The sequence below is a fragment of the Pelmatolapia mariae genome, linkage group LG5 (assembly GCF_036321145.2).
Source record: "Pelmatolapia mariae isolate MD_Pm_ZW linkage group LG5, Pm_UMD_F_2, whole genome shotgun sequence".
Lineage (NCBI taxonomy): Eukaryota > Metazoa > Chordata > Actinopteri > Cichliformes > Cichlidae > Pelmatolapia > Pelmatolapia mariae.
Window position 1 is genome coordinate 32,333,192 of NC_086231.1, and position 15,874 is coordinate 32,349,065.

The window sequence follows — 15,874 nt, forward strand, 5'->3', positions numbered from 1 at the left end:
ATTTTACATTGATTTGATTTGATTCGAGTTTACTTTATGGTCACTTCACACTATAATATTTCACCTTTAATATTATGTAAGAATTAAAAACATCAGAAAAAAGGTCTATATAGCCAAGACTTGATTGAAACAAAATTTTACAACTAATAGCAGATTTATTTCACCTCAAACACCGAAAAACTGTTTAACAGCTTATTGTGAAAGAAGAAGAAGAATTACAGATTTCCTGCTACTACAAAGGTCATGTCGAGCGTCTGAGTACAACAGACGCTGGACACGACCATGGAGATAAGATTTGGAATTTGACATTTCATACTTGACACATTTCTATGAATCTGACCTGATGAAAAGCAGATTAATAGTTTAGATAGTGACCATCTAATAATTACTATAGTTTCCCCCAGTCTGGCCATTTTCGCCAAACGTTATAGGTTAAAATGTATTTAAGTGATTTCTGGCTTCAATTAAAATTTTGGGTCTTAGATCTGACCAAGTAGATTATCATGAAAACTAGAATCAATCAGCAATTTTAAGCAACAATTTCAGTTTCAGTGACTAAAATTTCATTAGTTAATGGAACTTTTACAGTCGTGCACTGCTACCAGGGCACGTGGACATCTGAGACGTTCAAAAACAGAGACAAGAAACCTTTTCAGAGACAACCTGCCTTTTCACATAACAGCTTTCCAGTCACTCAGTCATTTGAAAACACTGTTAAAAATCGACTCTTCTCACTGACTTTCAGGTCTAGCTCAGCAAGTTATCCTGGCTTTTTATCATGCGAGCAGTCTTATTCAGTCTATTACTGTTTTATGTGATTACATTTTTACTGAATTTGTTATTTTACTGATATTGTTATTTTATCAGTTTTGTTTGCATTGCCTGTACAACAGATTGTTTTTAATCAGAACTTGACTTGGGAGCTACAGTACTTGAGAAACATTGCTGTAAGCAAGTCCTATCAGACTCTGCTTGATTATTTATACAGAGTATACAAAACAAGTGAAGGAGGACCTTCACCTGTCAGATTTTTCTCCCACAATCACTGTTAGAACACCGTTATAGCGTCAGTATTTAATGGCTTGCTTTCATAAGCTCACTCTAATTTACATTTTTGATTAAACTGAGGCCGTGGGTTTCTTCAGCCGAGGATGGGCGACAGAGTTAGACGTGGTCTCTTGTCCACAGAGCCCGAGGTTTTTCTTCTTACTGATGCTGACTGTTCCTTAAGGTGGATATTTCAAATGATGGCCTGGGGCCTGAAAAAGTTTACGATACTGACTGTGGGAGGAAGTACTTTTGAAATTATCTGCACCTTAAGAACAAAGGAAGACGCTTTCCCAGGTCCCGCCCAGCCTGTCTCAGCACACAGGCACGCTCTCTGTCTTGTCTCGGACTGACCCTGCTAAGTGAGCGTTACTGTCCTCCCCGTTTACAGTGGCAGTAGGTAACAAGGCATTATACAAGATAGAAATCAATCAAATTATGCTCAAGAGTCCAGTGTGTGGTTGTGTAACCAACCTTGGTTGTCCGTATAATCTGTCACAAATCATGACAGAGGAGGGTAATAAGGCAGCATACCCCCCCATCATTGTCACTGTGAAACCCCCGGAGGCAGTAAGACACCAGGCAGCACACAACCACACGACATAAGGAGAGGAGATGACGATAGAACACACCAGTCCTGCTGTAGAAATAAGGAAGAGAAAAATTGTTTATTCCGTGTTACAGGTAGCACGAACAGAGTCAGTTCTCTTGACTGTGGATCTCTGTGGGTATTTCCTCTGTAGATCCTTCCCAAGCTTTTTTCCCCCACCACCCATTTCCTTCTTTCTCCTCACATCATTTGGAGTAACCATCTCTCCAAGAACACCACTGCAGAACAGACCTGACACTTTTTTTTTTCAGAGAAATGTGTTTCTTAAGCTTTATGTTTTTTAGCTTTTCTGTTCCTTCCTGCACTTGTTCTACAAGGTGTAGCCAGCCTGCAGAAGCAGACCGAGCACACACAGAGACTTGAATACCTCCTGTGTGTTATTATGGGGTTTTTTTCTTTACTGCACCGCCATCGTTCACCATTTAGCCCCAGCAATAGAGGACTGGGCTTCTCAGACACACTTTCATTGTGTATATGACAAAACCCAGCAGCTGATAGCATTCTGGCCTGAAATCAGAAAACGACTAGATAAATCACATTGGGAGCGTGCGGTAGCATCTGTGTGTGTGTGTATGTGTGTGTGTGTGTGAGAGAGAGAGGGAGCCAATACAATGAAGGTATCGAATTCACTGTGGATGAAGACTGCACTGCCGGCACTTTCTACATGAATCTATGCCTGTCCAGGGATCATTTGCCATGGTTAATTTAGTCCATGTGCTCAGAGTGGCTATTTCAACCAAGTAATCACAGCACCCCCAAGAGGGAGACAGGTGCTGCACACTCTGAGTATAAAGCCTCTCCCTCCCTCACGTCCTTCCACCTTCCCCCTCCATCGCTAACATACGAGTGCAGATAAGGGACGCTCGTCTTATTCCCATGTGCAGCCACTGTAATGCACTGCAGGAGAGAAAAGAGAGCACTGACGACTGGAAGAAGTCTTGTTTGCTGTTTTCCTAGCAGTTCGATTTGGGAATTGCAGCCCGATCGAGGGGAGTTCCAGTCTGCAGGCTGAGCTGACAGTGACACATGGAGGCTTCGCGGGCTGCAGGAGAGACACGTCTCCTCCGAGTCCCCACAGAGACAAGCTCAGGCCGAAACTAATACCAGTTATTGTAGCTGTGCGCCCTAGTTTGCTATGTGCTCCGTCCCGTATATCCTTCTATTAACTGAGTCTGACATATCCATAAGGATGATGGAAGGGCTCGGCTTTTTGCAAAGCCATTTCCTGTGCTGAATTATAATGCCTGGAAAGAGTAGAGGCGCGCAGCGTGCTTGATCAGACGTGCGTGAATATGAATGTGTGTTTTTTCAGAGCCTACCGTCATCACCACGCTGGCCTCCACGCTGGACGTCACCGTCGGGGAGAGCGTGGTCCTGCCCTGCCAAGTGAGCCACGACCCGTCTCTGGAACTAAAGTTCACCTGGTTCTTCAACGAGCAGCTCATCCACTTCGGGAGCCACGGTGGATTCTTTGAAAAAGTGGGAGGTGTAAGTCAATATTCCATCATTCATGGTTTCTGACAGCCCGCGAGACTAACAGGCCTCTGGTTTTAAAACAAGCTGTCATGTTGTGAGAGGTGTGCAGACAGGATGCCTTCATGCATCAGTCCAGGAAGCCTTTTTGCTATGATCGCTTATATAGTATTTGGACATTTTATCGCCAAGAAAAGAAAATATGCCTAAAAACAACAAAATTTGAAATGGGGGTACATTAAATGTGCATTTCTATCCCAATAGCTGTTATTGAAAAACATTTACCCCCTAGAATTAAATAAGGCAGTAACAATGTCTATGTGTTTGAGGATTATATCCACACTTTATTTTCATTTTAACATATATTTTTCAGCCAAATGAAAAGAGAAATCAGGTAAAATCTTAGTTTTACACTCTAATTCTATCTAATTTCTTATCTGCTTGAGCAATAAGGACAAATCACCAGGCTAACACATAAAGACAGACAATCACACACTCTCACATCCATACCTACGCCCAATTTAGAATCACAGATTAACCTAAAATACATGTCTTTGGTCAGACACAGGGAGAACATGAAAAGAAGGCTTCCCGGCTCTGTGGTTCGAACCTTCCCCTGGTTTCGTTCTCCCTGTGCTGGTGACTTTTCTTTGGTTTTCTGCTTCATCTGTTACAGATGGGAGACAGATAAAGCTTTGAGTGGCCAGTGAGGCTAGAAAAGTGCTATACAATGCCACTGACAAGTGTATGATTTAATACTAACGTTATATCAGATTCCCTCATAATGGTACCAAATTGTCAGTAGCAAAACAGCGTACTCAAAAGGTGCAACGTGGTGCTTTGAGAGTGCATCACCTAGCAACATGACTAAAACATAGGTCTGACTGCATAACTCTAATATATATATATACTCATTTCTGCTTTTTGTTACAATTTGTTGTGTCTCCTGCTGTTTTTCCATCAAAAGATATTATTCTAGATATAAAATACATTATTACATAACAGCAGTTTACTCGCCACCTGTTTTAAAACACAGTTTAATATTTCCTTATCCACCACGGGAATGATAATTAGTGATCATTTGTGTAGATTTATGTTATTTTCCCGTTTTTTTTTTTACATATTCTTACATTTTTAACATATGAGACTCGTATTAAAGTAAACACTGCTAGAGCCGGACTGCGGATTTTTTCAGACCTAACTAGTTATCAATATTTGATGACTGAAAAATCCAGCATATCATCGGATTATTATTTTTTTCAGACACTAAACATGAACAAATTTCTCTTTCATTTTTTATGTGTTGCTATTTATGAGTCCTTGCTAAGATAATACAACAATGCAGTTTAAAAATAATCTTGTTTTGTGGTCACATGTTTGTGGCATTTCAACTTAGTGTTGGCCAAACTATTCAGCATCAATGCTCCTAAAATGGTTGAAGGGTGTTTCTCCCAAGTCTGCTATTATATTGTTTAAATACTAATAAATTGGCAAATACCTAATATAGGCCTCTAAACACACCAACAGTGTAGGCTTTATCCCTGGAGCACAAGCTGGAGTTATCCCCCATTGTCTTCCCCCCAAAAAACGATCACGATATGATGGCAATAACTGCAGCGTAAATGGCCAGATACTGATGTTTCCACATGCAGTCAGACCCCCTAATTTTAGTTTTATATTTGTATTAATGCAACAAAAATTGAATGAAAATAGAGTACCAGATAGATGTCAGTTAATTACATCTATCAGCAATATAAACACAGAAGACTAAAGGTTCATCCACACAGGAAGTGATTCATGCAGCACCCTGTAGCTGATAGTTAGTTGCTAGCAGACATCCCAGGTTTATCTTTGTAACTGTTGAATGTATTGTCATTAAACAGCACCTTTCACTTTCATTGGTAGTCGAGTTGGACAAAGTTTTGTGTTCCCAGCAGTTATTTCACTCACTGTAGCTTTAAGACTCTCTATGTCATCGGCTTTCTGTTATATCTGGTTGCCAAGTAGCTTCCTGTGTGGACAGTCGCTAAGAAATTGCTCTTTTGGTGAGACAACAAACTAACCTAACAACAAGTGAGAACAGAAATAGAACTTGTCCACAAATAGTTCCGGATGACATCCAAACTGGAGTGTTCAGCTGTGTTTGTGCCCACCTCGCCAAAACACTGTTGTGTGTAATTTCAGGAATGCTAATATTTGCTAATGTGCTAGCATGCTAACGGCCAATGGCATAGCTTAGCTGTAGGGTTTCTCCCACGAGAGAGCATCATTTCAAATTCTGTTTATTGTCACACTCCAGCTTTGACAACATATATTCCACATAAGCCGAGGCGCATAATGAATAATTAAAACTCAAACCTTGTTGAGCTTCGTGGAAGAATCCTCATTTTATTAGCACCACTGCTACATAAAAGACATTGATTTATTGCCCAACCCCCTTCAGAGATTTCATTGTATAAAAGGTCCAGATGTGACTCTGAAGATTAATTGGTACATCAATATTATACTTCTTCTCTTAGCGGGGTCATAATAAATTCAGCCGCAGTGCAGAGGGAATGTTTGTATCAAGTGTATTATTTATGGGCAGAAAAAAATTTGCTGCCTGTGGTTTATTTTAAAAAGAAATTTACATACATGCAACCAGTCTCAGTGAGCACCTGTATACTTTATAAAGTCCGCAGCTTATACCTCAGCATGCCATGCACTGTTTTGAGTTGGAGGGATTTTTTCTCTTTTAGCTAAAAAATGCAAGGCTCCTTTAAAAACTGCAGGCAATACAGAGGAAAAAAATCCAATGCAGAGGCGTTTTTTTCTTTCTGTTTCCTTTATGATTTAGGTGTTCCTAGGATCGTGATTTACAGTCTCCCCTCCTTAATAAATTGCTGTTCGTCTACACTTATATTGATTAAGCTACCAGCCACTCCATAGAATTCTTACTGCCACTGTGCCACATATTTCCGCCATGTCCAATTTATCACAGAACCTGCTCAGCTCTGCCTGGGTAAAATGATAATGTAGGAGAGGGAATTGCAATTAGAGATGGAATGAAAGGCCCTCTTAAAGAACTAACTATTAGACTAGCCATTAGGCTGCGCTGTATAACTGAAGCGGCTCCATACTGCAATTCAAATCAAGCCATTAGAGCAAGTTCATTTCTGTAATCACAGGGATAAAACAAATGCACGGTGCGCACATGGTATAGAGAGGTATTTCTTTGTGCTTCTTTAGAATATAGATGGAAAGTGGGAGTGTGGAAATATGAATTCCTTTTTGAAGATATGAGAATAAGCTTTCTGTTTGGCTTCCTTTGTTCCCACGTGGCTGCAGAAAAAGTGAGCGTTGAATTGGAATCACAATAGCAGGTTGCTTACGAAACTCCTTTGCTTGTTTGTGTGTTTGCGGGTGATTGTGCATGCGTTGAATGACAGCAGCATTCGGCGGGAGACATTATGATTCGGAACATCCAGCTGAGGCATGCTGGGAAGTACACGTGCGCCGTGCAAACCAAGGTGGACAGCATTTCCGTGGCTGTTGACTTGGTCATCAGAGGTGAGTCACCATAATAACTGTGATTTAAATAATTCACAATCTACCTGAAGAAGACTGGGCTTTGTCAGTGATGCATGTTTACTGTGACTGGTTGCACTTCACTGACGAAGGAATAAAGGGAGAGAAAATTGAGGCGAGTGGAAATTTCTCTCTGGAAGGTTTAAAGGAAATTTACTGTCTAATTAGACCCAATAGCTCCCAAAGGTTTCACACTGAACTGACGTCGCTGCAGTAGCCTCAGGTTTCTAAAACCACCGCCACACTCTCTACCGTCTTTCCATCTTTTCCTGATTTACATTCCCTCCCTCCCCTACCTTCTTCCTCCATCTGTCTCTCTATCTTTCTGTTCTCTTTCCTGCCTTGGCTATGCCATCTATCAGGTCCCCCAGGGCCCCCCACCAGCATCCATGTAGAAGGAATCACTGATACCACAGCCTCTCTGTCCTGGAGGCCCGGTCCTGATAATCACAGTCCAATTACGGCATACACCATCCAAGCCAGGACACCATTTTCCCTCGGGTGGCAAGCTGTCACCACAGGTAAGCTCTCTCCAACCAGCTGTGGCCTCCTCCAGTCACCTGGAGGGGGCCACTCTTCATCATGCCTCGGCTGTGAAAATATTGAAGATGTAATTTTTACCCCAGCATCAATTGTAGTGGGACCATTGACTCCCATTTTATCGCTCTCTTGGGAATCCTGAAACATGGATCTCGTCCCGATGATGAAGCTTGTTTGCCACGGCCGTAATTTGATAGTGCAGTTAAGTAATGGGATCGGTGTAATCTTTGCCCACATCCTTTATGGCACCCTTAACATTTACGCATGATTGGCGTAATGTGCTTTTATCTCGTTCTATTGATATTTTTGTGAATTAGGACACTTTTATCAAAGATGGTTTACTAGCTTCATTGATTTGCCAAGCAAGGGTCATAGATTTGTAACAGAAATACAATGTGACCTTGTAGGGGCTCAGAACCCAGAGGAAGAAAATGAGTTTTTGCCTTTTTAACTGGAATCATTTTTATTATTTTTGTTTTCAATATTCAGTCCCTTACTGCGATTCTGGTGTTTTGCTTGTTTCAGCTGACTTAAAAACTACACAGTGCCATGCATGCATTATTAAAGAATTCAACAAAGATCACCAAATTGGCAATTTAATGGTCAATGTATGTGTTTATGTGCATTTTTTTAAAATCCTTATGGGTCCTTGTGTGGTATTGGACCTGTGCTGTGTAACTACCATGTCTGTTAGCCTGGAGGATAGCATGCTACTGATGCTTAGCTGAGACACTCCAAGAACACACAGCCACACACATTCATGTGTTGAAACTGAAGAGGGCACTGTGTGTTTTCTGCCAGTTCCTGAGGTGGTACGGGGCACCCGGCTGACAGCTACAGTAATAGACCTGAGCCCTTGGGTAGAGTATGAATTTCGAGTCCTTGCGAGCAACTCCATCGGGACTGGTGAGCCCAGCAAGCCGTCCAAACAAGCAAGGACAAAAGGAACATGTACGTACTGAATCTGTTTTAAAAACTGACCAGTATACATTTACCCAACTTTCTGAATTGTTTAGGGAATACTTGAATATTTTTTGGAAATACTGTTCCCAAAATGTTTATTAATGCTGGAGGAAGGGAAACCATTAGCCTTGCTCTGTCCATACATAAGTGAAGTTATCAGCTAACACTAGCAAGCTTGGTTGCATGATAAACTCAAGGGTGGAATCACTCCAAGTCCCGCGGCATTCCTGAGGAACGCAAAAGATGACCTTCCGCATTCTTATGCTACGTGCCGGGTTATGCTCCCGCGGTGATACACGTTCCAGCCATGTATTCCAGCCCTAACCCTAACCTTATCCCTAACCTTAACCAGCACTTTAATGATGTTAAATAGTGTTTTCCAAAGCGATTTTAATAAAATGAATGAACATGTGTAGATTGATTCCAAACCATTCTCATATTTCCTCATTTTTCCGATCTCATCATTTAGGGATGTGTTGGGTGCCCGGAAGCGTAATATGTTGATGATTTGTCACCTAGCGTAAAATATTACGCCTCGGGAGTGAGAATGTGTTGGTGTCACAGCACCTGTCAAAGTGGCCACACCCCAACTCCAGTTTCCAGATGGGTGATCGGCCGCCATAAATTTGTTATGAAACTATCCATAGATGTCAGAATCTTTTTTTGTGGTTGGCTTTAAAGATGCTTTTTAAAACTGTTTAGTTGGGCGTTTCAACATGGGAGTCAATGGGGATGCGCACGCTTTTGGAGCCAGGCTCAAGTGGCCATGAGAGGAACTGCAGTTCTTGCTACTTGTAGTATGTTGGCTTCATTTTTCAGCCTCGGTGGCTGCTTATTTCCACCACATAATTCCCACACAAGATGGACTTCTTGTTTTCAGTCAAGCATATGTTCATTAGTCAGCTTGACTGGTTCTGTTAGATCTTCTTACATCTGGACAGAGTTTTTTCACAACTTCTATCTTTAGTTCAGTTTTTTTCCGGTTTTGGGATTAATTTTTTTCAAGTAACCTTTGACAAGTAAAGGGTATAAGCATATTTTGTAAAATGTCAACCAATAGGCTGTCCTGATAAGTGGAGCGCATACCAAAAAGTGCTCCCAGGAGCTCCTGGTTTGAGTCCCAGTGGGCAAGACATTTGCTCCGTGTCGTTCCTCCTACACACTTCTCTCTACACACGTGTCCAATAAATTTAGAAATGCTGATAAATATCTTAGGAAAATAAAATACAAAAACCTTGAATGATATCAGTGTGCTGGATATCATTACTGCCTCAAAAGAAAATGAAAGTCTCATTCAAATTGCAAAACATCTCTAAAAGCTTCTTTTAGCAGTTTAACAAGTTTAGATTCTTCACGTGTTCCCTTTTTGACTCGGAGATGGGAAGTTTGCTGATGTGGGTATCTGAATGCTGAAGTTCAGGCTTGTCACACACTTGCCTCTCTTAGCAATTTAGGATTTGCTGGAAGGAGCATTATTACATGTGCCTTTGCAGTGTCATGTGAAGTCAACCCAGCTAAGCTGATCTGTCTTCTTCCTTTAGCTCCGAAGGTCACACCAGCTAATGTGAGCGGAGGCGGTGGCAGTCGCTCCGAATTAGTCATCACATGGGAGGTAAGCAAGCTTGCTCAAGACCCCATCACCCATGGAGGAGGCAGCCAGATGTCATTATTCTCTGTGGATGTGGGCCTCTGTTTCATTAATAACAGCTGAACGGCTTAATGTATGGCATTTCATTTTTAAGAACAGAAAGGCAATAACTGCTGCTGTCACCCTGGGGGAGAGAAAAATGCTTTTGAGGTTTCAATAAGATAATTAAACTCAGTTGTTCCTTCGAAGTTCCGGCTTTTTTCTGTGATTATTTTCTCTCTTTTCTCCTCTTTTCTTTATTTTTCCTTTTTCGTTCTCTTTCTTTACTTATTTCTACAAAGCCCCCTGCATATCAGCCCGGATCCAAAAACGTATATTTGTTCAAGCTGCTGCTCAGAATCATCAGCTCCTGCTGTGAACCATTTCACTGTTGATGTTTCAGTATGCACAAGTGTGGTTAAAAGGTAACTTCCGCTAAGCGAAGCCCCTGTTTTGCCTCAGCCCCTGAAGTTCTTTATGCCGTTCTGTTTTCACACAAAAGCAGGGGCAGCAGGTTGTTCATAACATTAACTATTCCTTTAAGAAATAAAGAAAAGGCGTCTCTCCCCCAGGGTAACAGCAGACATTTCTATTCACATGGCTGCAACCCGGGGCCTAGAATACAGCTCAAGATATGAATGAAGGTCTGCGTCAATGACACACACAACTCTATATTGGTCAGCCAACATAGTCAGCCAAGAGTTTAGTTTACTTTAGTGTGAAACAGTTTTGGTTGGAAGACTTTGAATGATTTCTTTGGACTGTTGTTTTTTCCAGGGTGGAACACAGCATGTATTACTAATGATTTTTACAAAATAAGAATTGGATGCTCACGTTTGAATTTCTCTTGGATTTTCTCTAAAATATGCAGAGTCAAAAGTATACATACAGCTTCAGATATATACATAGACCCCACATATATTTGCTTAAATGTTTCAGTTGGACCTTGACCAGATGTTTTTGGTAGCCATCAATAAGCTTCCGGCATAATTGTGCTTGGATATGTAACCGCTCCTCTTGGCAGAATTAGTAGAGTTCATTTAAATTAAGTTTCTGTGCATAAATTCAGCTTTTAAGCATAATCCACAAATTTTCAGTGGGGTTGAGCTCAGGGTTTATCGAAAGTCATTCCAGAAAGCTAATGTTAGCCTGCTTTTATACATTCCAAAACCAGTTTTAATGCATGTTTGGAAAAGTTGTCCTGTTGGAACACCCAATTGTGTCCAAGTTTTATTCACCTAGCTGCTGAGTCGAGGTAAAGTGGAAGAATTTTGACATAGTCCTCCTTCTTCATTGCTCCATCCATGTTATGGAGTGTACCAGTACCACTGGCAGAAAAAAAAGGCCCACAGCATGATGCTGTCACCACCATGTGTGACAGTTGGTGCAGGATTCTTAGGTTTAAAAGTTTTATCTTTAATCTTCCAAGCGTAGCTCAAGCTTTGTATTGTCTGGCCTTAAAACTTTTCTCCAGAAGGCATGTGGACAAATTTAGTTAATTTCAGTTAGAGCTGGACTTATTTTTTAGTGAGCAACCTCTCAGTCCATAGCGATGTAAAACTTAGTTCACAATGGACAGTGACACTTTCAGCAGGTTCTAGCTCATGGCAGGCTTGAGCTTTAGTCGTTTTTGGCTTGTTTCTGAACATCTTAACTAACTTCCTCTCATCTGAGGGTCACAGTTGGGTCTTCATCCAAACCTTGGCAAACTGGTGAAATAATTATATAAATAAATAGTTTTTTTTTTCAACTCTCATCTATTTATTTTGAATTAAAAGACAAAACATTACCCTAGGATTGATACTTTTCACCTCATAAATGTATAAATGCTTAGGCAATATCAGTAGCAAACGCTGTGTACAGAATAGGCTTTAAAGTTTCATTTTTTTCATATCTGCTACAGGTGACCCCGAACCCACCATTAGTTACGATGCCAAACTCACTAAACCCTTACTTACTGAACTCAATATATCAAAAGATACACAGAGCACAAAAGATGTGCTCTCTGTATCGTTTAGTAGATGAGAGTGAAGAGGTTGTGAATATGCACCGTACTGTATAAATAACACTCAATTGAACTGAGTGAAACTAAAAGGTTTTTCACATTTTTTTATAAGTAAGAAAAACTGCATAATATAAAAACCATTTGTTGTATTTAGAGGTTACCTCTAATGACTGCAGAGAAAAATCAGCAAGAAGATGCAGTTTTGCTATGATAATAGTAAAATAATAACAAAAAGTTGAAAACAAAGAGGGCTCAAGAATAAATCCCTGAGGGACACCACAACATATTCAAGTGTGTTTGCTTCTGTCTGATTAGTACTGTTTTTTTGTTTTTTCAAGAACCTTTAAAAGCTTTGGGTGGTCATTATGAATGTCTGGAGACCATAAACACTTATTCTAGCAGTTTTAACAAGTTTTATCAAGACAGTAGACCCTGCTTCTCTCCAGACAAAAAAAAAAGATGTGCTCTATGTATCTTTTAGTAGACCAGAGTGAAGAGGTTTGGTTTATTCACTAGAATAATGGAGCTATAAATATCTGAAGCATGACTACGGCTACAGCTATGTTATCATGCTGAGTGCTTTGTACTGTGTAATGGATGTGTCTACTTATAGTTTTTGTGTGTTCAGCATGTTTTATTTGAAGACAAACATTGCCTAAAAAACAGAAAGCCTCGTGTCTGACCATATTTCATCGCATCCTCACATGGCAACTGTAGTTAAAAAATAAAATATAAAGACATAGAGTTGCAGTGTGTTTATTTTCCTTTTTTTGCAAGTGCTTACACAGTGTTGTTTTCCTGCAGCCTGTTCCGGAAGAGCTGCAGAACGGACCGGGCTTTGGCTATGTGGTGGCTTTTCGACCCCACGGCGCCACAGGGTGGATGCAGGCAGCCGTACCCTCCGCTGAAGCATCCAGATACGTCTTTAAAAATGAGAGCATTCAGCCCTTCTCCCCTTTCCAAGTCAAGGTTGGGGTTTACAACAACCTGGGAGAAGGGCCATTTGGACCTGTTACCACTATCTACTCTGCTGAGGAAGGTGTGTATGATTTGGAGTAGATCTGCATGTCTAGCTAGCAGTAATTCATCACTAAAAGACTGAGTCAGTCCTCCTTTCTTTAAATGGCAGCAGCGATCTCGCAGGCAGCCTTCTTCTATCAGCACTTGCAGGCGTCTTCAGCATACTTTCCTCCCTCTGTTGTTCTAATAAAAAGAAGCCGCTTTGAAACTTTTTTGATGTTCCCTCTTTGAGGGGTCATCAAAGCGCAGTACAACTTCTAAAACCAGTCTTTACACATTAACTCCAGAGCCTGGCCGAGCGCCCACCAGGGTCCGCGCCAAGAGCCTCTCTGCATCTGAGATTGAAGTTTCGTGGAAAGCTCTGCCCTGGAACGCCAACAAGAAGAGAGTGCTGGGCTACGAGGTGAGCTCTGATGAAATACCTTGTTTGTGTGAGTTTCCCCCTGGATGCATTTCCTGTTTGTATGCGTGTGTGCGCACACATGCCAGCTAATGCTGTACAATCTTGTTCTCTTCTATTATTGATGAGTGTTTGAGACTTATGCACCTTGGGCGTACGAGATAATAGCTCGCTGCCTGCATAATGGTCCAGCCGAGTCCCAGGCCTGTGGGTTTGGTTGTGTTTCTCTTGTTGCTTACCTAAGTACTGTAACCACCCTGATTAGCGTGCTGATGCAATACTCCAAGGGATAGAATGCTTAGCTTCTAATCCACACAACATAGCAAGCAGTGGCTCTGCAGACTTTCTCCGTCAGTTCTTGTCATTTTAATTCTGCTCACTGTTGAAATCCAAAATGTGGACAAAGACGTTTTCGTCGTCGGACTGCGTAAAATGCCAGAATTATAAATTGTTGACCACTCAAAAGCAACAGAGGAGCAGGCCCTCAGCAAACCATTCCTGTGAGGAAAGGCAAATTATATTTGTGCTGTCAAGCATGCCCGCTGTTTCAGCCCTGACAAGCAGGGTGACAAAGAAAATCTGTTATCAGTGGACATTGATGGCAGGGGATTTTTATGGATTCTTTCACTTTTTTTTATTTATTTATTTTTTTGTTTCCCCACTTTTGCATATTTGACCTCAATCTGTACAAACAAAACTTAAACAGAACACACATCTGCCCGGCACAACGGAGGAACACAGTTCACAAGGCGCACAAGGTGGCATGCTGCTAAAGCTTGTTTTCAGACTGTTCACAGCTTCCATCCAGTTGAGTTCACATCTCTCTGTTTCCAGTTTGCACCTCACTGACAGGGTGTAACAGAAAGCTTTTAAGGTGTCCATCGTGTTTTCTGCATTCACGTCTGCGGTTCTACCTTGTTGCTTTTCAGCTGAGGTACTGGAGTAGAAGTGAAAGGGAAGACACAGCCAGCGTGCAAAGGACTGTAGGAAATCAAACATCTACTATTATCCGCGGGGTGAAAGGCAGCACCGCATATTACGTCTCAGTGAGGGCGTATAACACTGCAGGAACGGGGCCTCCCAGCACCACCGTCAACGTTACCACCAAAAAGCCACGTAAGTATTGGATCAAATTAGAGCCTGCAAGAGATTAATGGCTGGCTGAGTTATATTGGGACTAAACTCAGATAAAAGGTGGTCTATTTTAACCTGAATAGATCTCTATAGTAACTTTCACTGATCATATAGGCCGGTCCAGAGCAGATTATCTTCAGAGTTTCAGTTAAATATCAGCTAGAATCAGCACATTAGGCTCTTTTAGGGATATTTCAACAGGTTACCAATATCCCACTGAGCAATTTTCTGCTGATTAGAGGTCTAAATATGCATCAAAATGATACACAGCCATAAAATTGGGATCATGTTGGCTCAGACGTGAAAGTGTGGTAGATGTCTATGTCACCCTCGACATTATTTCAACAAACAAACACATTTGTTTGTGGTTTTTTTGCATGCCACATTTGATTGTTTTTCAAAATGATCGTGAAGAGACCCCAGGTACACAAAGGACACTGATTTAGTATTACCAATATGAAATCAGTATTTTCTTTATTGAAAAAATTGTTCATTCCATGCATGCATCAGTTATGCAACTGCTTACTGCAGTTCAGGGTTGCCAGGGGGTTTGAGCTTGTTCCAGCTGTCATAGAGTGTATGCATATGTACAAAAGATGGCAGAGTTATTAGTTAGTTTCATCTCATCTGAGAAAAAGATGTGCTTCCAGTATGCATCATCGTTTTCCATGTTTTCCTCATCATACTTCTGTCTGGTTTAAAGTTGCAGAAGAGTTTTTCTCGATCTCCAACCTCGCGTACATTCCTGTGCAGAGTTCTAGTGATTGTCATCTTTGAGAGAACAATTCCTTACTTGGCAAAGTCATTCACTGCTGTTTTGGCAGTTATTCTATGGTCTTTAGACACATCTCTCACTAATTTTCTTTCTAGAATCTTTTAAATCTTTAGAATTTCTTGATGATACTTCTCCCTCTAGCTTTACGAGCGTCAACAAGTCTAAATGGATTTCTTTTGTTTTTGCCATGATGCTTACTCAAGTGACAGCTCAAACTCTTGAAGACGTTTTATACTCTGTGTAAATTGGAAGATAACCCTCAGTTTGAACTTACTTTTACAAGCTTTGAGAATTACAAAGTTAAAGCACATCTTTGTGCATATTGCACAGCAGTGGTTAGTGCTATGGATAGAAACAATATGGAAATAGTTTATGCTTTCTAAAGAACCTATGGCTCCGACATGCCAAATTGACTTTTTTGAATGTGAACAGTTTCCGATGAGTGTGAAATAGAATGATTATTTTCTTTGTTCTCTTATTTCCAAAGCTTGAGAGGACAATTTTATAAAACAAAAAAACTAAAAAACAAAACAATATGACTTTTCTTACTGCCTAGGATTAGACATAGACTTAGTTGGTTGGGGTCATCAACAATGCTTACCTCAGAGAGTTAACCAAATCTTCATTTTGTTTTGAAGTCATCTTCAACACCTTTTTAAAGACTATTTGCTGGCTGGGTCACTTTTTTATAAGCACAGAGCGTGAAGCAGGCA

The 15,874-nt window shown here is 40.9% G+C and overlaps 1 protein-coding gene across 2 annotated transcripts in view; it reads left to right on the top strand.

Moving 5' to 3' along the window:
* cntn4 (contactin 4) overlaps positions 1-15,874 on the top strand; it is a 189,733-nt gene that overhangs the window by 169,690 nt on the left and 4,169 nt on the right. The window contains exons 13-20 of one of the 2 annotated variants that reach the window (XM_063474784.1): positions 2,970-3,145; positions 6,559-6,679; positions 7,060-7,218; positions 8,039-8,188; positions 9,742-9,812; positions 12,637-12,871; positions 13,140-13,255; positions 14,182-14,368. In XM_063474784.1, coding sequence (XP_063330854.1) covers positions 2,970-3,145; positions 6,559-6,679; positions 7,060-7,218; positions 8,039-8,188; positions 9,742-9,812; positions 12,637-12,871; positions 13,140-13,255; positions 14,182-14,368 — 1,215 coding nt within the window. The remainder of the gene's footprint in view (positions 1-2,969; positions 3,146-6,558; positions 6,680-7,059; positions 7,219-8,038; positions 8,189-9,741; positions 9,813-12,636; positions 12,872-13,139; positions 13,256-14,181; positions 14,369-15,874) is intronic. The other variant, XM_063474785.1, reaches the window with a different exon arrangement.